General features: G+C 43.5%; 1 protein-coding gene across 1 annotated transcript; it reads left to right on the forward strand.

Moving 5' to 3' along the window:
* Positions 9,699–20,781, forward strand: HRG (histidine rich glycoprotein). The gene is given in 7 exon segments (NM_001244639.1): positions 9,699–9,978; positions 12,222–12,338; positions 13,343–13,433; positions 15,135–15,301; positions 15,860–15,931; positions 18,412–18,513; positions 19,778–20,781. Coding segments are annotated over 7 exon segments (1,662 nt in total). The 5' UTR covers positions 9,699–9,786; the 3' UTR covers positions 20,699–20,781.

Raw genomic sequence — 22,355 nt, forward strand, 5'->3', positions numbered from 1 at the left:
TTGTCAAAGCACCTGGCTAGTAAAATGTGTTCCCACATTACTGTGAAGTTTGAAGGAGTTCCCCAGGAAGGCAGAATTTCTTTTTCCAGAAGAACTTGAGCCACAGAAGAGGCAGTAGCTTGTCTGCAAAGGCAGCTTCAGTTCGGTGTGAAAACGTACAGATCATGACTAAAATATTGTTCTATCCAGTCGATGGAGGAAGTTGCGTGAAATCCATTTGCCAGGGCTTGAATGCTCCATTAGGAAGTTTAAAATGTCTGAGAAAAGTATGAACGGGCTTCTGTGGCTCGTGCTTTAGACAAGTGGGACAAGTGAAGAAGGTACTTTTTGTGGCTTTATTAATGTTTCTCCATCAATATTGATTCACGAAGGCTATTACTTTGCCAGGACACCAATGATTTAGTGCCCGTACAGTGTAAGGAGTAGGAATTTTAGCGTCTTCAGTAGGAATGGGTTATTATTTGGTCCAAACTAGAGCTTTTTCTTTTTACCAAACCAACAATTGCTAAATTTCCAATCTTATTTTTTCTTTTTCTGAGGCCAATTTTTGGGCCCCTCTAACCAGGTTTTCTAAATTACCATTTGGGAAATATCTCTTCGGACCATGACAGGGGTTTGGCAGCTGTTGGTCCCTTTAAGGACAGCATTCCTTACAGAAATCTCAGCAAGGTGATTTCCAGAAAGTCTCAAATGCCCTGGGATCTTAATAATAACTAAAGCAACAGTTTCAAATGTTGTTTAATAATTCCTAAACATAGGGGACAATTAAATTTTTATTTCCATGGAAGTAAAGAAGCCACATTGTTCCCACAACATTCTAAAATCATGAGCTACCCTGAAAGCATATCTACCACCAGTATAAATATTGGCAGTTTTATCCTTGGCTAAAGGACAAGCCTGTGTAAGAAAGAGCATATTAAAAAAAAAGAAGAAGAAGAAAAAGAAAGAGCATATAATTGAGCCTGGTGGGCCAATGGAGACATAGGTAAAGATTCTGCCTCAACACCATCCAAAGGGGTTGTAATGGTATGCCTACCACAATATTTGCCAATGTCTCCTTTAAATAAGAACCATCAATGAACCAGGAGAAATCAGTGTTACCCAATGGAATTTCCTACAGATCATTTGGAGGGGCCAGGTGGTTCATCAGCATTAAGCAGTCATTAGGGACTGTCAGTTATGGAGGGGAAAAGAGAAGCAAGATTAAGGTTATTACAATATAAAAGAGTTATATGGGTAACAGTTATCAAAAGGACGTCTAGGAGGTGAGGTGGCTGGCTGAGAAATGTTGAGTGTGATGAGAATTCAGGAGCCTTCTACTGCATGAGGTACAAAATGGTTAAAGGGCATCCCACAATTGTTTTCTCAGTGATCTTAACCAAAAGGGCAGTGGCCATAATAGCCCTAAGGCAAGGAGGTATCCTTGTGCCACAGAGTTCCTTTGCTGGACATAATACACTGTGGGTTGATGATGGTCCCTGTGTTTGTGGTGAGTACCCCAAGGCATTCCCTTCTTCTTCATATGCAAAAAGGAAAAAGGGAATCTGACAATTGGGATGTCCAAAGGCAGGTGAGTTCATCCAACTCTCTTTGAGAGCCTTGATAGCTGTGTTCTTCCCATAAAGTTGAATTAGGGTTATTGTTGAGTAAAACACAGAGATTTGGCATAAGAGAGAAAATTGGAATCCAATTTAATTTATGTTTATTTTGTGGCATATGGAAGTTCCCAGGCTAGGGATCCAACTGGAGCTGCAGCTTCCAGACTGTGCCACAGCCACAGATATGCCAGATCCAAGCATTGCTGTGGCTGTGGTGCACGCCAGCAGCTGCAGCTCTGTTTCGACCCCTATCCTGGTAACTATCATATGCTGCAGGTGTGGCGCAAAAAAACAAAAGACAAAAACCTGGGTTTGGAAAAACTGCAAGTTTTCTTTGGTCAGCTTATGTCCCTTTAAGGCTAAAAACTTTAGCAAGTGCATGCTGTCTTCCTGTGAGGAGGTTTGTGTAGGAGAAGAAACAAATCATCTACATGATGCAACAAAGTAGAATCTCTGTGGAACTTTGTGGTCCAGATCAGCCTGCAGGATTTGTGAGAAATGAGGTTATTCTCAGAATAACCCTCAGGCGTTACCATGCAGGTGAATTGTTTTTCTTCCCAAGTAAACTTACAGGAAGTTATTGGCCAGCTTCATCATCTGAAATACTAAAGCACAGCATAAATTATGATAAAAAAAAATTTACTTCCGGTGGGAAAAGACATTAGTAATGTTTAAGGTATAACAATGTTGTTTATTGCTCAGAGGTCCTGGGCAAATCTTCATGCTTTGTCCTTAGGTTTTTCTCATCAATAAAATGGGAGCATTACGGGAGCTCATATGACATAAAATGAGGCCGTGAGCCTTGTAATCTACTATGAGCTTTTTGCCTTGAAGGGTTTCATTACTAATAGGGTATTGATAATTCTGGGAAGAGGTTTCTAGGGCTCTATTTGAATCTTGATGGGAAGTAGGCTGTGAATTGTGCCAACATCAGTTGTAGATTTTGCCATAAGGAAAGAGGTAGCTGACTCAATAGGGACAAATGATCAGTTTTTCCAGAATCTGCTCTAAGCACTGTCAGAGATGGAAGAAATACACGATGTCAAAGGATCTTTTAATTCATTGGCTTGTTTCGATGATGACTAAAAATTTTCTAAAATTATCTTCCCCTTTTGGGAGACATTCTAGCATGATACTTCCTGAAGAAGTCCTGGCCTAATAAATGAGTAAGGGCAGAAGAACTAAGGAGAAAAGGCCTAAACAAAAGGGAATGAGTTCAGAGACAGTAAACTCTTTAAAAAAAAAAGCACCTTTTTTTTTTTTTTTTTTGTTAGAACTAGAGAGTGGAAGCTCATGGGGCGCTAGATCAGCTAGAGTTTAAAGAGGTACATTTTATCTTTTTTTTTTTTTTTCTTTTTAGGACTGCATTCATGGCATATGGAAGTTCCTGGGCCAGGGGTAGAATCAAAGCTGTAGCTGCCGGCCTGTGCCACAGCTACAGCAATGCCAGATCTGAGCTGCATCTACGACCTAAACCACAGCTTACAACAACACCGAATCCTTAACCCACTGAGTGAGGCCAGGGATGGAACCCTCATCCTCATGGATACTAGTTGGGTTCTTTAACCCCTGAGCCATGACGGGAACTCCAGGAACCTTTTAAGGTTCACTGGAGGTTCCCACTGTTTGAACTGTCTTAGTGCTACAAGACAGGGACTGTGAATGGTATTGGGTTAAGCACACAAACTACAGCTCTAGTGTCACTTAGGACAGGAAGAGTTTCATCCCCAATCTGGAGAACATTTCTCCAAAGAAATAAAGAGGGAGGACTGGCAAGAGCCCTTTTAGTTCCTCGGAATGCTGTCATTGACCATTGAAAGGACATTGGAAAGGCTGGTCAGAGGGCTGAAGGCACCTAAAGAACTTGAATTTTTAACAATCTCTCAGCCAATGTCCTGGCTCTTTGCAATACTAGCAAAAACTAGGAGAGCTTTGGTTTTTTTTAGTAGCCTTTGTTTGCTGGAGCTAAAGTTTACAATTTTGGAAGTCTTCCTTGGATGTGACTTATCAGGAATACAAGAGAGTTGATTTGCCAGATTCACTAAATCTGAGTATAATTTTCCCTTCTATCTTGGTCCATTTTGCTAGAAGGGAAAAGTCCTTGTTCAGCCTATTAATAAACATTGCGTTAAAAGCTACCAGGTAAAATCAACATCTGAAGGAAGATAAGAATTAAAAAAAAAAAAAAAAAAAAAAGAAAGTATTAAAAAAAACAAAAACCAACCAGAGGTTCCCATCGTGGCACAGTGGAAACAAATCCAACAGGGCACCCTGAGGTTGCAGGTTCAACCCCTGACCTCACTCAGCGGGTCAAGGATCTGGCATTGCTGGGAGCTGTGGTGTAGGTCAAAGATGAAGCTCGGATCTGCTGCTGCTGTGACTGTGGCTGTGGCCGGTGACTACATGCCTGATTTGACCCCTAGCCTGGGAACTTCCATATGCCACTGTGTGGCCCTAAAAAGACAAAAAAAGACCAAAAAAAAACAAAAACAAAAAACCAATCCGACGTCTATCGTAATATTCATGAACAGAATGTGCAAACCTGAAATTTGTTCCCATCAACAGGCTTTGGGAAAAAGCCCTAGAATTTGTTTAATGAGGTTACCTAGCAATTGCCTGAGTCTGATTACATAATAAATTAGTGGACTCGTCTCACTGCTATAATTCCAGAGACCTTTCTGAGCTTTCCCAATTAGCAGTTTTCATCCAATGCTGGGCTTGGCCTTTGTGGATAATAATAAGAATTAGTTGACATAAGTCAGAGAAGGCAGGTTAAGTTTGAATGACTATATTAAATTCAAATATGTGAAGATCTTTGGTGCTTTGGGAAAATCTTTGTGGCTCACAGTTTAGCTTTAGTCCAAGGAATATATGAAATTAAGGGTTTTTGAATTCCTATTCTAGCTAAGCTGGTTAAGAACCTGGCTAGTGTCCATGAGGATGCAGGTTCGATCCCTGGCCTCGATCATTGGGTTAAGGATCTGGCATTGCCATGGCCCATGGTGTAGGTCCCAGACACAGCTCGGATTCCGAGTTGCTGTGGCTGAGGTGTAGGCCAGCAGCTATAACTCTGACTCAGCCCCTAGCCTTGGAACTTCCATATGCCATGAGTGCAGCCCTAAAAAGGAAGAAAAAAAGCAAAAAAAAAAAAAAATAAGGGTTTTGCCTCTGGATCCTCAGAAGACTCCATTTTTAAAAGACAGGTTCTGACAAGCTCAGGAGAAAACGGAGTGTGGAGAGTTGAAGAGATAAGGGAGAGTTTGGTGGTAGAATTTGTACATGAGTTCTGAGGGTATAGAGCAGACCTTGGCATCACAGAAGGGAAGAAAGATGGTGCCAGGACAGAGCCTGAGACCAAGAAACCGAAGAAGAACAGCCTGGGGTTTCGGGAGCCATTTACTTTCTTTGTTTGCCTCATTTAATCTTAAAACCTTGTTTTGCAGAAGCAATTTTAGACTCCTGGTAACAGCTGGGAAGCCTCAAAATACCAGTTGAAATAAGCATTCCACTCCGTTCTGGAAATTTTTGAGCTACTGTAGTCCAGTTTGATTTTAAGGAAATTAAGTCTGTGAATTTCAAAAGTTCCCCACAATGGCCATTGGTATTGCCTTTGGTCAGGTCCATGTCTTTAGTTAGAAAAGAACCTGAGGGAGTTCTCGTCATGGCACAGCGGAAACGAATCTGATGAGTAACCACGGGGTTGCAGGTTCGATCCCTGGCCTCGCTCAGTGGGTTAGGGATCTGGCGTAGCTATGAGCTGTGGTGTAGGTTGCATATGCAGCTCGTATCCCACATTGCTGTGGCTGTGGCTATGGGTAGCAGCTGAAGCTCCAATTTGACCCCTAGCCTGGGAACCTCCACATGCCACGGGGGCAACCCTGTAGTGGGGGCACCTTCAAAATACTTAGACAACTAGGATCCCATTTCTCAGAGTTTTTTTCCTCTAGAATAAAGAATAATTTTCAAACTGCTTGAACAGCTTGCAGCACAACAGCACAGTTCAAACAGCTTACAAGCCAATCCCAGGCAGTCTTAAGGAGAGGTCTTGTTCCTGGAGAATCCACATCGAAGGGTTAAAGCCAATTTCCAAAAGACAGCCCTTCCCAAGGAACAGGCCAAAGGCAGAAACACTTGGCACTGTTTCAGAGAAACAACCCCTGTTCCTGAACAAATGAGTCAAAGGCTAGCCAGGTTCAAGAGAAGCAGCCCTTGTCCAAAAGGAATAGGCCAAAGGCTGGCCAGTTTCAGTGAAACAGTCTGATCTCAAATCAGACAGACGTGCCAACTTCACATATAGGACAAAGCCTTAATCAGAAAGAGGAAACCTTTAAATAGATACTGAATAAAGCCTGAGCTTCAAGTGCAAAGAGGGTGTGAGCTTAGATGGAAGATAAAGCTGTACCTTCCAACATCAGGATCAGAAAATCAATGAGTGGCAATGGGTTCAATTTTGGATACTATACTTGTTTGCTCACCAACCCCAGAGCTGTTGGGCATCTTCTCTGGTTCCTGTACAGGCCACTAAAATGTTGATCTGAAACAAAAAGACTGCCAGATTCTTCTCTAGCAAAGACAGGTTTATTTTGGATCATCAGAGAAGTGCGAATTGGGGTCTGCAAACACAGCAAGCCACAGGCGAGTCCCCAAACAGCAAGGGAAGGAGAACCCTTTTATGAAGAGGAAGTTGGGAAGGCTGGGGTAAACAAAGAGTCTGTGGATTTTTATCAGCTGAGTTGTTGACAGGAAAGCTCTCTTCCTATTGGTCTCTGCTATTGCCACGGGGCGTTAGTGCTCCCCGCTCTGGTCTTCCGACCTTATGTAATCACGATTTCTGTTAATTTTTTACTCTATGATTCTTTTGATCAAATAAGATGAAAATTGAAGGATATCAAGAGACTGAGTTTCATCAGAATTTCACTTTCCCTTTAATCCATAATTATTTCAACACCAGGTATTGATCAGATATTTTCTGTACAACCTTCAACTGAATTTTTTTCCCTTACCTGTCTGAATAGTCTCCCAGCCCCAGAACTTGGTATACTCATTGATGGAATAGATGGAAGGGATATTTACCTGTACCCTGTGGTTAAGCCTGGGGAGAACAAATAATTACTCCAAGTTGGGGAAATTTCTGACTCCTTTAAAATGTTTTTAGGAGTTTCTGGTGGCTCAGTAGGTTAAGGTCACTGCTGTGGCTTGGATTTGATCCATGACCTGGGAACTTCCACATGTTGGAGGCATGGCCAAAAAAAAAAAAAAAAAAGTTTTCCCCAGAACAGGAATTAAGGGCCCAGATAACATTTACTCCCAATTTTTTCACTTAAAAATTATGTAATATAAAATATGTGTATGGGAGTTCCCGTCATGGCTCAGCAGAAACATCATGGCTCTAACTAGCTAGCATCCATGAGGGCACAGTTTCAATCCCTGGCCTCTCTCAGTGGGTTCAGGATCCAGCATTGCCATGAGCCATGGTGTAGGTTCTAGACAGGCTTGGATCTGGTGTTGCTGTGGCTGTGGTGTAGGCCAGTGGCTACAGCTCTGTTTCAACCCCTAGCCTGAGAGCTCCATATGTGTGGGTACAGCCCTAAAAAGACAAAAAAAGACAAAAAAAAATTGTTTAAGAATGTGACTGTATTTGGAGACAGAATCTTTTTTTACATATATATATATATATATTCTTTTTTTTTTTTTTTTCCCACTGTACAGCAAGGGGGTCAGGTTATCCTTACATGTATACATTACATTTTTCCCCCAGCCTTTCTTCTGTTGCAACATGAGTATCTAGACAAAGTTCTCAATGCTATTCAGCAGAATCTCCTTGTAAATCTATTCTAGGTTGTGTCTGATAAGCCCAAGCTCCCGATCCCTCCCACTCCCTCCCCCTCCCATCAGGCAGCCACAAGTGAAGACAGAATCTTTAAAGGGTAATTAGGTTAAATGAAATCATTAGGGAGTTCCCGTCGTGGCGCAGTGGTTAACGAATCCGACTAGGAACCATGAGGTCGCGGGTTCGGTTCCTGCCCTTGCTCAGTGGGTTAACGATCCGGCGTTGCCGTGAGCTGTGGTGTAGGTTGCAGACGCGGCTCGGATCCCACGTTGCTGTGGCTCTGGCGTAGGCCGGTGGCTACAGCTCCGATTCGACCCCTAGCCTGGGAACCTCCATATGCCGCGGAAGCGGCCCAAGAGATAGCAACAACAACAACAAAAAGACAAAAGTCAAAAAAAAAAAAAAAATGAAATCATTAGGATGGGCCCTAATCCAGTATGACAGGTATCCTTATAAGAGGAGGTTAGGGAGGTCCCATTGTGGCTCAGCAGGTTAAGAACCCTACATAGCGTCCACGAGGATGCAGGTTTGATCCCTAGCCTTACTCAGTGGGTTAAGGATCTGTCATGGGTCACAGATGAGGCTCAGATCCAGTGCTGCTGGAGCTGTGGTGTAGGCTGGCAGCCGCAGATCTGATTTGAATCCAAGCCTGGAAACCCTAGCCTCCATATGCCTCAGGTGCAGTCCTAAATAAAAAGAGAGGCTAGGATACAGATGGTATAGAGGGAAGACCATGTGAGGACACAGAGAAGGTGGCCATCTACAAACCAAGGAGAGGCCTCAGGAGAAATCAGTCCTCTGACACCCTGGTCTTGAATGTCCAGCCTCTAGAATTGTGAGAAAACTAACCTCTGTGATTTAAGCCACCCAGTTTGCGGTACTTTGTTTTGGAATTCCAGCAAACTCACACTAATAGGGAATTTGCAGCCGTAACTATTGTCCTCGCTCCTGGCAGCTGTTTCTCAGAAGAGGCACACAGGATTTTTCTAAGCTCCTTGGGCGATTCCAGTATGAATCCAAGGATGAGAACCGTTGCCATAGACTCTTACAGATACTGCAGAGAAGAAAGTGGGGAGGATGGCAGATGGTAGTTATTAGTGGTCCTTTCTGATGCCACGGGGCTCTGCTAAGGTGAGTGGTCCATGCAGGTATATTGGTTTTTTTAGGAGGGAGGTGGGTGGAGCATCAGCTTATCCCAACCCTATCCCCCAATGCTGAGCCCCCCCACAAGGGTGTGTTCCCCCAATGGCTCCTCCAACAGACATTGAATGGCTTGGCTCCTACCCTCACTAACATCCTCCTCCACATGAATTAATTCTCTTTAGCATGCTTTCAGGGTCACAAAGAACTGGAACATCGTGAGTGTAACCCTAACTCTTTCAAGGCACACTAATTAAAATAATAAAAGAGCAATATTCATTTAGCACCTGAGTCTGTGCAGAGAATTGAATTGGTTACTTTATACACATTTTCTTAGTTATCACACCATCCTACCAAGAGATATTAATCCCTATATTATAAATGAGGAAACTAAGAAGAAGAGAAGCTTTATAGCTTACCCAACATCACACAGTAAGAGTAACAGACCCAGGGTGGAAATTCAGATCTTAACTTCAAAGCAAAATTTCCCGTAATCATTCATTCTATTCTACCTGAACTCAATTCCTTTTAGGTGTTAACTATTTTTTTCCTTTTCATTTTTTGCTTTTTAGGGCCACATCTGCGGCATATGGAAGTTCCCAGGCTAGGTGTCAAATTGGAGCTGTAGCTGCCTGCCACAGCCACAGACATGCCAGATCTTTAACCCACTGAGTGAGGCCAGGGATGGAACTCGAATCCTCATGGATACTAGTCAGGCTGGTTACCACTGAGCCACAATGGAAACTTCCTAGAGTATTAACTATTTAACATGTTACCTCCTTTAAATAATGTAGCTACGTTCTACTGAGGATTTTCACTACCACCATCCAAAAAGGGGACTGAGGGTAGAAATTTCTAGCTGGCAGATGGTGGATAATTATTTCTGACTCCACCTGCCACACCAACGCAGGCAGAGCTTATGGTCAAAAACACACTTTGGATCTGCCACCTACTGGAAATTTCCAGATTTGTACAGATCAGAGTTTCACCCACCCACAGGTGGCATGTTTCAACTTTCTGTCCCCAGGACCCACTAATCATTTACAGAGTGTTGACAGACATTTGAACCAGGGGTCAAGGTGAACATCCCCGGTTACACAACAAAAACATATAAGACATTGTTTAATCAATTGTGCATGTGTGTGTTTAAGAAAATCTGTATATAAACTTCTCCGCCGTGGTATCCAGAGCAAGGCATGGTTTTCACTTTTTAACAAAATGAGGTTACTCAATGCAGTGCCGCTTTTCATCCTTTTGATCACATTGCAGTGTTCCCGTGCTGTGAGTCCCACAGGCTGTGACGATGCTGAGCCTGTGGCCAGAAAAGCTCTAGACCTGATCAATAAAGGACGATGGGACGGCTACCTTTTCGAGTTGCTGCAGGTTGCTGATGCCCACTTGGACAAATCGGTGAGGAGTCGCCTGTGGCAGAGCTGAGTGGGAGAGAGGGTGATGGATCAGGACCAGTGTGACTCTAGGCTGGCCACTTTGCCCCCTGGATTGGCTTTGGTCGGGTTGTTTGTTTCATTTCCAGGTAGATTCAACCAATAATTAATATTTGTTATTAGTATGTCCTTAACTATGAATCGGTCTACAACTACTTATAAGCACTTAGGCAGAGCCCAATCCAGTGCTAAATGCTCTCAGAGAAAGGTTAGAATAAACTGTGGGCCTTGTTCTCAATGCAATAATCAGCTCACATGCACACACAGCATATTCAAGGCACCAAGTAAATGGTACGGATATGGAAATAATAGAGCAATGGGGGTCTGTTAAGATGGGATGGAAGGAGTTCCCGCTGTGGCTCTGCAGAAATGAATCTGACTAGCATCCATGAGGATGTAGGTTTGATCCCTGGCCTTGCTCAGTCGGTTAATGATCTGGTGTTGCCATGAGCTGTGGTGTAGGTCACAGACATGGCTCAGATTTGGCGTTCCTGTGGCTATGGTGTAGGCCAGAAGCTGCAGCTCCGATTGGACTCCTAGCCTGGGAACCTCCATGTGCCACCTAAAATAAAAAAGACAAAAAAAGAGAAGAAGAAGAAGAAGAAAGATGGAATGGGAGAAGCCTTCCTTTGGGTCCTGAAGAATGACCAGGATTTGAATAGGACGATGGCCTGGGTAAAGCCATTCCAGGGTACTTCCATGCCTACCTCCTTGATGTGGGGATGGAAGCAGGAGGGAGGGTGTTAGGGAGAAACTGAATCTAAGCAGAGAGGTTCCAGAAATTCTCTGTGGGCTTTGGAGCAGTCATCATCTTGGAAAAGAATGTAGGCTTTATCTTGAAGCCAAGCAAGCCAACTGTCTCGGAGTATATGCTTATTTTGAGTGAGTTGAAGGGCTTGACAGAGATTGTGGAGGGAGTCCTCCCTCTCCATGTCCTTCAAAAATAACCTTTCCCTTGTGGAACCCCTGAAATTAGGGGAGGCCAGACCATGGGGCAAAGCAGACATGCAGAGACATTTATACTTGTTAACATGTTAGAAATAGAGGCACCAAAGTTTGCAGAGAACAAGAGTGCAGGGCCTTAGGATTCAGCTGGCAATTTGGTGACCGTGAGTCCCATTGCAGGCTCTCTGCCACACATGTAGGGCACAGGATGAACTGTCACACTGCTACCTCTGACTGGTATAGGGAGGGTGTGGGGATGAGGGGAAGGTGTCCCCTGTGCCTGGGGATATGGGAGCAAGTGGCAGGGACACAAATTGGGAGTTACTTCACGTGTTCAGAAGTGAGGCCATGCGGACCAGACCTAGGCAGTGGGAATTAGGCAATGAGAATAATAAATTAGGCAATAAATAAAGACCTGGGACATCTGCAGGAAAGACCATCCAGGCCTGGCCACTGGACATTCTTCAAGCCAAAGACTAAGGAAATAAATAATTCACAGTGCAGACAAGGAAAGTCGAGAGAGGGAGCTGGTTGGTAAGAGAAGAGAGTAACGTTGACTTAGGGCAAATTGCAATCAAGACAAGAAATCCAAGATGAGGAATAAAGCTGGATGAGGGGACACAATTGCACTCATGGATTGGAGCCCACGACGTGGTTGCCATCACTTATATTCTAGGATTGCACCTTCAACACCTCCACCCAAACCAACACTGCTTTTTAGTGATTGCTTTCTAAAGTTCATGGGCAGGAGCAACATTGTGACCAGTTAAAGAGAGCATTTGGAAGCAACACTTTGAAACTTTTTATTCAAATAAATAGATCCAAGGACACACAGGTAGGACATCAGCATGACTTTGAGAAGAGCAATAATTCTATTTAAGAAATAAAGAGAGGAGTTCCCGTCGTGGCGCAGTGGTTAACGAATCCGACTAGGAACCATGAGGTTGCGGGTTCGGTCCCTGCCCTTGCTCAGTGGGTTAGCAATCCGGCATTGCCGTGAGCTGTGGTGTAGGTTGCAGACGCGGCTCGGATCCCGCATTGCTGTGGCTCTGGCGTAGGCCAGCGGCTACAGCTCCGATTCAACCCCTAGCCTGGGAACCTCCATATGCCGCGGGAGCGGCCCAAGAAATAGCAACAACAACAACAACAACAAAAAGACAAAAGACAAAAAAAAAAAAAAAAAAGAAATAAAAAGGTTGTTTCATTGAAAAAGCACCAGGCTCCCACATGCTCCTCACCCATTCCTTTCTTGGCATTCCCCAGGAATCTACCGCTGTGTATTATTTAGTCTTGCATGTAAAAGAATCAGACTGTCCAGTCCTATCCAGGAAGCACTGGGATGACTGTGAGCCAGCTGTTTCCACACGTCCATCTGATATAGTAAGTAAACAGGGTGCCCTTCCCCTCCTTTTAGCATTCTTGACTTCTGTCTATCCCGCTTGCCCATGGTAACTGCATAGCTGGGCTAACCCGGCCAAAGAGTGTGAGCAGCTTCTGCCTCTTGGCTCATGACAACAGTGTTGACTGTGAGCAATACTCTCTTGAGAGCCATACTGGGAACCCAGTTCAAGATAAATTAGTGGGGCTTGTGATCTCCTATGTTAGCTCAACCAGCTGTGAGACCTTGGGCAAATTACCTAATGCCTAAGAACCTAGGAACTTGGAATTGTGTCCTCTGAATGCTGGTGCCGCTAACAGAAATGACCAAAGAAATTAATTGTAGACACCGTGAGGTCTTGTTCTGAACATTGCTCACAGCTACTCAGATCCCCATCTCTCAGCCACAGGAGGAGGATAGAAAGATGCACATTTATAGGACTTCAGTTCTAGAAATAGGATGTTTACATACCCAAGGTAAAGTTTTGGCATTTTTCCCCTTGCAAACATTTGGGACATGGCGATGAACTGTTTTAACAGTTTCTCCATGGTTCTCATGAGGGTTTTGGATGCTTAGACCATCTGGTTCACAGAAGCATACTAAGAAAATTCAGGTCTTTGAGAGAGGATTTGGTGAGAGAAGGCACATATAAATTTTAAATGGGAGTTCCCATTGTGGCTCAGTGAATTAAGAACCTGACTAGTCTCCATGAGGATGTGGTTTCACTCCCTGGCCTCACTCAGTGGGTGAAGGATCTGGTATTTCCATGAGCTGTGGTGTACATCAGAGGCGGCTTGGATCTTGTGTTGCTGTGGCTGTGGTGTAGGCCGGCAGCTGCAGCTCCAATTTGATCCCTAGCCCAGGAACTTCCATATGCCATTAGTGTGGTTATAAGAAGAAAAAAATTTTAAATGGATAGTAGGAATACATTTTCTCACTTGTTTGTTCCCTTATGTTCAATTTGAGGAAAGCCGTGTGTGCTAACATTAACCCCTCTTTCTTACAGGTTATTGGACAATGTAAGGTAATAGCTACAACATGTTTGGATGGATCTCAGGATCTTAGAGTGAATGGCTTTAATTGCACCACAAGTTCTGGTATGGTCACCTTGTAAAATGCTAATCAATTATATGTTAATATAAAATTCAATCATACAGTGGTATTCATCACATTAAGACTATGAAATACATAATCAGAAATGGTTTGTGCCCTATGGGTGCAATTATTACTTGTTCTCTTGAGAAGAGAAGGGAGAAGGTTTTTTCCCTGTTATTGGTACACTTTCCTTTAAAGAAATTCAAAATATAAAAAATAGAAATTTACAAGTGGCTGCATAGCATCATTGCAGAGAATATAGGCTCTGGATTCAAATTTGTCTGAGTTTGAATCCCAACCTCATCGCTTACTATTTGTATGGTCTTGAGGGCAGTTTACTTAACCTCGTCAAGTTTCCTCAGTTGTAAAATGAGGATAAAAATAGTATTATCCCTTTGGGTGCTTCTAATAAGTAAATAAGATGGTCTAGATAGAGAACACTTTGCAAAGTACTTAGCACTCAAATATTGAGCTCAGGAGTTCCTGTAGTGGCTCAGTGGGTTAAGAAGCCAACGTAGTCTCCATGAGGATGCAAGTTTGATCCCTGGCCTTGCTCAGTGGGTTAAGGATCCAGCGTAGGCCTCAGCTGCAACTCCAGTTTGATCCCTATCCTGGGAACTTATATGCCACAGGTGCGGCTATAAAAAGAAAAAAAAATATATATATATAGACTTCAACATATATGTATATATTGACTTCAACATCTGAGAGCTATGTATTACTGAACAGCTCACAAAGTGATTATACATGTCATTTAATCTCACAACAAAATTATGAAGTAAAGATTATGATACTTTCTACTCTAGAGATAAATTAACTGAGGCTCAAAAAGATTCAATGACTTGGTCTGGGGAAAACAGCCACAGTGTGGCAAAGACATGACCCTTCCCTGCCAGCCTTGACTCTAAATTCCATGCTCTTTTAATTCACTTTTTCAAAAATAATTATCATAGAACTCCCTTTAAGATAGCAAATCTTAACATGGTTCAAGATACAAAAATTCAACAGCCAAGCAATTAACTCAGGAAGTTGGCTTAAAGAAAGTTGTATCTTCTCTTCTCTCTGGGCAAAACTTTATGTTAATGATGCCGCTGTCCTTGACAGAGACAGAAAAAGTTCACAAAAATATTAATGCTTCATGAGTGATGGGGCTGGAGGGCATCGTGAATAGGGGTCACAACAGAGACCTGAGCATCAGAAGGATCTGGGTTTAGGAGTTCCCGTTGCGGCTCAGCAGTAACAAACCCAGATAGTATCCATGAGGATGCGGGTTTGATCCCTGGCCTCGCTCAGTGGGTTGAGGATCTGGCATTGCTGTGAGCTGTGGTGTAGGTAGAAGATGCCACTTGGTTCCTGCGTTGCTGTGGCTGTGGCATAGGCTGGCAGCTGCAGCTCCGATTCGACCCCTAACCTAGGAACTTTCATATGCCACTGGTGCTGCACTAAACACACACACACACACACACACACACACACACACACACACAGAAGAAGAAGAAGGATCTGGGTTTAAGTTTAGCTCTGCTGCTGATTGGCTGATGTGATTTTTGACAAGTAACTCAGCCTCTCCAACCCTCAAATTGTCCATCTCTAAAAGAGAAGCCATTTTTATTCTTGTCTCCACACTTAGGTATGTTAAATCCCAACAGTGACATTGTTGTTTCTAAGCCAATAATTACAAAGCTGCCAACTTTTTTCTCCAGCCTCTTCAGTACTGGCCAATACGAAAGACAGCCCAGTACTCATCGATTTCTTTGAGGATACGGAGCCCTACAGAAAAGAAGCTAACCAAACCTTGGAAAAGTACAAAAGGGAGAACAGTGACTTTGCCTCTTTCCGAGTGGACAAAGTGGAGAGGGTTGCAAGAGTGGTGAGTCCCCACTAATGCTTAGCTAGAGCCTGAGGGCCCAGGTTCCAACCCGGCAGGTGAAGATGCGAAGTTAAGTAGATAATGGTGCATCCAAGCATCCTAAACACGTTTTGGATGTTTGACACCAGAAAGAGTTTCAAGATATATTATTGACGGGAAAAGCAAATTACAGAACAATACTTAGACTCTGAGCCCATTTCTATTAAGTAATTAGATATATGTGTCTATGAGCAACGTATTTTGGAAAAGCCTTGAAGGAAAAACCCATCAGGGGGATGGTAGTGGTACCTTTGAGAAGGGGAGGCTGGGGTAAAGGAAAGGTGATTTTTCACTCTATACTTGATTACATCTGTATTATTTGACCCTCTCCATGAAATCATATTCACCTATCACTTAATGTGATAAATTTTTAAAAGAGACCATCAGAAAAATGACACCTATTGGAGATTTTTGAATCTTCATAGTGCTTTATTAAGTACAGTAGATAGAAGGTATCTATTGCCTTTTTTTTCTTAAACTATTTATATTCCTGAAATTGACTCATCTGTTTTATCCTAGAGAGGAGGGGAAAGAACGAATTACTACGTGGATTTCTCTGTGAGGAACTGCTCCAGTCGCTGGCGCTCTCCTGTGAGTATAATCAGCATCTATGAAAAACGAGGTAATATTTAGAGACCACTTACAATATGCCAGGCACCCTTCTAAGTGCTTTACATATGCTAAGGTTTTTGTTGTTGTTTTGTTTTTAACCACTGCACCTGAGGCATATGGAAGTTGCCAGGCTAGGGGGTTCGAATCAGAGTTACAGCTGCCAGCCTACACCACAGCCACAGCAACTCAGGATCCGAGCTGTGTCTGCAACCTCTGCTGCAGCTGGCGGCAACACCGGATCCTTAACCCACTGAGCGAGGCCAGGGATTGAACCTGCAACCTCATGGAGACTATGTTGAGATCTTAACCCACTGAGTCACTATGGGAATTCCAACATATGTTGACTTATTAACCCCACCTCCACCCTGTGAAGTAGGTACTATTTTTAAAAATTGGACATACAGTGTTGATTCCTGATTTACAGAGGGGGAGACTGAGGCACAGAGAAGTTAAGTGAATCATGAGCATATCATGCATATTATAAAACTATACATGATATATACGTTAACACTGAGGGTTTTCTTACCCATTAGGATCACAGTCTTAGCTAAAACTAGTCACTAGCTTGTACTAAGAACTGACACCAAAGGGTGCTTTCTCTCCACCTGATTTACTCCTCACAATAGTCCCATGTGACAAATGGGGAGGTAATAGAGGGACATCAGAGGGTCCTACAACCAAGCTGAGATTAGAATCCAGTCCTCAGATGCTTGGCCTGGATTGTGGGGGTGGGGGTGGTGGTGTTGTGTTCCCTGAGTCATTTGTAAGTTGATACTCAGACACCTGCAGGAAGATCTCCTTACTAACACTTGGCACTTGTACGGTGACTTAAAGTTCACAAAACGCATATATTATCACCTTGTTGGAGCCCTATGACAACCCCACTGAGGAGAGGCCAGTGTCTGCCTCCATTTCCCCAGGACAGGAGGGCCTAGGCATTTATACACTTACCTGAAAACACTGAGCTAGAACGTGTTAGGATTTTAATGATGGCCTTCTGATCTCTTTTCTGTCTTTTTTTTTTTTTTTTTTTTGCTTTTTAGGGTGGCACCTGCAGCATATGGAAGTTCCCGGGCTAGAGGTTGAATTTCTACTGCTACAACGGGAACTCCCTGGCCTTCCAATGTCAAGTCCAGGATTTTTCTGAAGTTCAAGAATACTTCTCCAGGACTGGAAGAAAGGAGGTATTCATTAGTTCCTTCTCTGGCTGTTCCACTTTTTCAGTCTGAGGCAGTTCTAGAATCTTACTTAGGGGGTACCAGGAAAGATACCTCCCCACTCCTCCACTCCTACCCCCAACAAAGCCTACCTTGGTGCGGGTGATGCAAACCCAGTGCAGAGACATGACAGCTGAAGAAGAGGAGCCCAGTGTTTTCCAGCCTTTCTAAGTGCTAAGTGTTTTCCAGCCTTTCTCCTTTAATTAAGCTATGGTAGTTAGTACTGTACTCATTTAATAGACCAGACACAGACTGGTTTCAGAAATCTTATGTTACTTGCTTAAACTCACAACTAGTAGATGGTAACCCAGGATTAATAAAGGACCATCTGACTCTAAAGCTGTACTCAGAACCTCAATGCTTAACAGTCTCTTCTAAAAAAGAGAGTTTTAGAGTTCCCCTTGTGGCTCAGTGGTAAAGAACCCAACTAGTATCCATGAGGACACGGGTTTGATCCCTGCCCTAGTTCAGTGGGTTAAGGCTCTGGCATTGCCATGAGCTCTGGCGAAAGTCGCAGACATAGTTTGGATCTCACTTTGCCGTGGTTGTGTTATGGGCTGGCAACTGCAGCTCCGATTCAACCCCTAGACTGGGAAATTTCATATGCCGTGGGTGTGGCCCCCAAAAGACAAAATAATAATAAGTAAATAAGAGAGTTTTCTTCTTGTCTAATTTAACTTTGACAGCTGGATGTCGAGGCTTCAGGACCTAGGGGTGCCAGCCCGTGGTAGCCTATGTACTTAGGGTAGGGCCAGCAGACAGTCACTTTGTACAGTCTGTGCAAACCCATTTTTACACTGGCTCTCCCCTTCCAACACTTTCCTTCAAGGGGCCTATTAAAGTTGTGTAAGTCCCTCTTCACTCTCTTTAGGCACAGGCAAGTCAGTTCTTCGGGCAGAAAGCTGGCCTAGAGGCAAGGCATCAGTGCCATGGGGTTTCTCCTATAGCCCACAGGGAAGCCTGGCTCTGGGGATCATTCACAGAAGGGAACCACATCGACCTGGAGTGAAATCCTTTGGAGCCTGCACTTTCCCCAAAGTATTGACTAGGAAAGATGGTCAGTAGGTGCTGGGGAGATTTGATAATATTATCCTGACTTTTCTAAAGTCCATCTTCCTTTCCCAAATGTCTGAAGGTTCACAGCAAAAGCTGGGTAACTTCATACTACCTGCGCATGCGCGCACACGCACACACACACACACACACACACACACACACTCTAACAGGTTTATCTCTTTATAGACCTTTGGATTCTGTAGAGCAGATTTCATCAATGATGCAGAAGCCTCTGACTTGGAAAACCCAGAAGATATTGTCATAAACTGTGAAGTCTTCAACTTCAAGGTGGGTTGCTTAAGTAGCCTTTGTCACGAGCAGTGTCAGAAAAGTGATATTTTCACACACATAGTATATTTTGTTCTTACGGCTGTTTGTATGTTGTGTGGGTGTGTGTGTGAGAGAGAGAATGAGAGAGAGAAAGATGAGGGTTGAGGGGGAGGAGAAATACAGAGAGAATAGGCCTCTGGGGAAAGTATAATTGCTGGTATGACACAAAAAGTATGATTATTTTTCTTCCAATAATTAGGGAAAGTAAGATTTGCCAAAAAAGTAAAATCATGACCAATTCAATCAACCTTTAATGAATTTGAAAGTGGCTCTTGTAGTCAGGACTCCAGTGCTGACAGTTAATAATTCCCAGCTTTTATCATTAGGCATAGAACCTAAGAAGAATAAATTAGCCTAAAGTTTGCTGTATAAACATATATGAAATAAGATTCAAACAATATTTTACATATGTCCCAGAAAGCTTTGCTCTGTACCAAGATATTCTTCACAGTATTTTTGATATAAGCAAAAAACAAAAAACAAAAAAACTAAACATTATCCAAATATCCATGTACCAAACCAAAAAAACCACAAAAAACAAACAAACAAAAAACCCCAGAGGGGGCAGGTTTGTCACCATGAACATGGCTCCATAACTTTCTTAAAAATTAAAATCTCAACAAGGAGCTGTGCAAAGAAGTAAGAGCGCATCCTTTAGGAATAGGAGATATTTTATCATAAAGCCTCAACTCTATTGAGAATATAAATTATAAAGCATTAGTTTTTCAAAGGTTGGTCTACAGATGATTACCATTCTACACTATAATTTTACCTGTCTATGCTGAAATGAGAAGAGTAATAAGAAAGAGTATTTTCATAATACAACATTTATTCCATTCAAAGGACCACCCTGGAGTTCCCGTTGTGGCTCAGTGGTTAACGAATCTGACTAGGAACCATGAGGTTGCGTGTTCGATCCCTGGCCTCACTCAGTGGGTTAAGGATCTGGTGTTGCTGTGAGCTGTGGTGTAGGTCACAGATGTGGCTCAGATCCCACATTATTTCCTACTGTGAAATAATGATGGTGGTAGGTGATAATGCTTTTCTCTATTTTAATTACCAAGTTGGCTAGATAAGAATTTGGGGGATCCTTTTTTGGTATTCTACTTTTAACATTAACTGTGGAATCCAAAAGTCTGAGAGCCATTGGTCTAAATCAGATTAAACGTCTAACTTCTTATGTGTTCCATGATGATAGTCACTCTTCTGTGTCTTTTGCCAGGATCATAGAAACATCAGTGGTGGGCAGAAGCATTTGGGCCATCGCTTCCACTCTGGCGAGCATGAGCATTCTCCTGCTGGCAGGCCTCCACATAAGCCCGGTAGATCTCGAGATCACCATGATTCCCACAAGCCACATAAATTTGGGTGCCCACCTCCTCTAGGAGACAAAAGTCACTCAGACAGTCCACCATTTCAAGCAGAAGCTTCTCCATCATTGGCCTCTTTAGGCACCAATGGGGTCCATGGACCCTCAGATAATCATAGTTCCAGTGAGCATCATCTCCCAGGACATCCTCCTCATGGACGCCATCCCCATGGACCCCCTCCTCATGGACGCCATCCCCATGGGCCCCCTCCTCATGGACGCCATCCCCATGGACCCCCTCCTCATGGACACCATCCCCATGGGCCCCCTCCTCATGGACACCATCCCCATGGGCCCCCTCCTCATGGACACCATCCCCATGGACCCCCTCCTCATGGACGCCATCCCCATGGACCCCCTCCTCATGGACACCATCCCCATGGACCCCCTCCTCATAGACACCATCCCCATGGCCATGATTTCCATGACTATGGACCCTGTGACCCACCACCCCATAGCCAAGATCCCCAAGACCACCATCGCTGGGGCCATGGCCCACCACCTAGGCACTCAGAAGAAAGAGGTCCAGGTAAAAAACACTTTCCCTTCCATGGGAGAGAGATTGGATATGTTCACCGACTCCCACCATTAAAGAAAGGTGAGGTTCTTCCTCTTCCCGAAGCCAATTTTCCCAGTTTCTTGTTGCCACACCACAAGCCCCTACAGCCAGAGATTCAGCCCTTCCCTCAATCAGCCTCTGAATCATGTCCAGGGACATTCAGGGGTGAGTTTTCACATCTGTCAAAGTTTTTTGCACATACATTTCCAAAATAAAATCTCATTGCCTTGTTGGGGAAAAATGGATCACGTCCTGAAGTTGAACCATAAATAAAATGTGATCAGTAATAAATGCAAAATTACAAGTTATTTTAATTGTATTTTCATATCCAGGATATGGCACAATGGGGATGGGTGTGGGAAAATGGCATGAGAAGAGAGAGACAAATGGAAAGGAGAGGAGAGATCACAGCACTGCAGATTAGTTAATTCCATCACTGGCTACTACAGCACTTGAGGCAAATCTCTGATCCTGAGCATTTCTTTCTTTCCTGGACTTAACTCCTTTTATGATAGCATCATTCCTCTGCCAGTACTTATGCTGTAGCTGGGCATACCAAGAAGAAATGTATTATTACTTAAAGGATTATTCTTATAAAAATGACACAAATACTCTTCTACTTGTTGCTTTCTAGTCCTTTAAATTTCCCTTTGGAAAAAGAATTTCTCAATTCAATTATGAAGGAAACAAAGTTCATGCTATAAATTGCAAAAGAAAAAAAATGGTTGCAAGCATGAATCATGACTATAAATTCAGGGGTGCAAAAAATAACACTTTATTTTGGAGCAAATCAATTCCCATTTCAGGTGGCAGTCCTAACTGACCCATTGGGAAATTTAAGCTTCATCCTTCTTGGTGTTGCTGCTACTCCCCACACAAAGTGGTGCCAGAGTTTTACTCTCACAAAGTGCCAAGGTGTCTGGGTGGTGGGCATGTGAAGGAGGTCTGATTCTTCATCAGTGGTCCACCAGGGTGTCCTCCTAAGGGATGCTTACTAAACATTCACATTGCTCATCTTCTGTATCAAACTAGGGACAAGGAAGTCTCTGTAAGACCGCTAATGGACATGACTGCCCAGAGAGACCAGTGGCTGTTCTCTTTCCCTGAGATCTTGCAGCCACCAGACTATGTCCCCAGAAAGCAGGGTAGAGGTGTCCTCTGCTTCAAAACTCCTGTCTTTTCTTCAGGCTAGATATAACTTCATTAATTTCGGGTGCCAGCAGACTCCTTTTTCACACTCAAATCCTCTTTGTTTTCCTGTCTTCCCAAATCAGGGCTCGAGCATTTAAACACAGGCTAGTATGACTTTAGATTCTCTCTACCTGACTTCATGAAATGGTTTCAGGTGCATGGTGATAGCAGCAGGGAGATTTCATGGGGAGGGCGTGGAGGAAAACAAGCTAAGCGTGAAAGAGACTTGGGTAAGTTCTTAGGTGGGGAAGAAGGAGACATGCACAAAGATGGAGAAGCTGAAGCTGGGGAAGTGAGAAAGCATCTGGAGGTGCACCATCCAGAAGGGGCTGGAGAGGAATTCAGGGCTGGTCTCATGGTGATTCAAAGTAAAGACCCAAGAACAGTGTTGTTGAACCCCAGTTGGTGTGCCCGATGCACCGTATGGCCGAAAGAAATGTCAGTTTGGATCAGAGAAAAGTTGATTAGATGCGGAGGCATCAACTTGGAAGATGAGAGACCTAGACTCACCTCAAATCCATCCTGATGGCTCGCCAGGGTACAAAGTTTTTACAGGCAAAAAAGGTAAAGGGGGGCAGGGGACCTTTGTGGTTTCAGCTTCCTGTTAAGACCTCAGTTGCAGATATCTTTGCACCCTCTTGTGACTTGATGTGTCCTTGGCAATGGTGATCGATCCAGTAA

This window comes from Sus scrofa, chromosome 13 (genome assembly GCF_000003025.6).
Source record: "Sus scrofa isolate TJ Tabasco breed Duroc chromosome 13, Sscrofa11.1, whole genome shotgun sequence".
In the NCBI taxonomy this organism is placed as follows: domain Eukaryota; kingdom Metazoa; phylum Chordata; class Mammalia; order Artiodactyla; family Suidae; genus Sus; species Sus scrofa.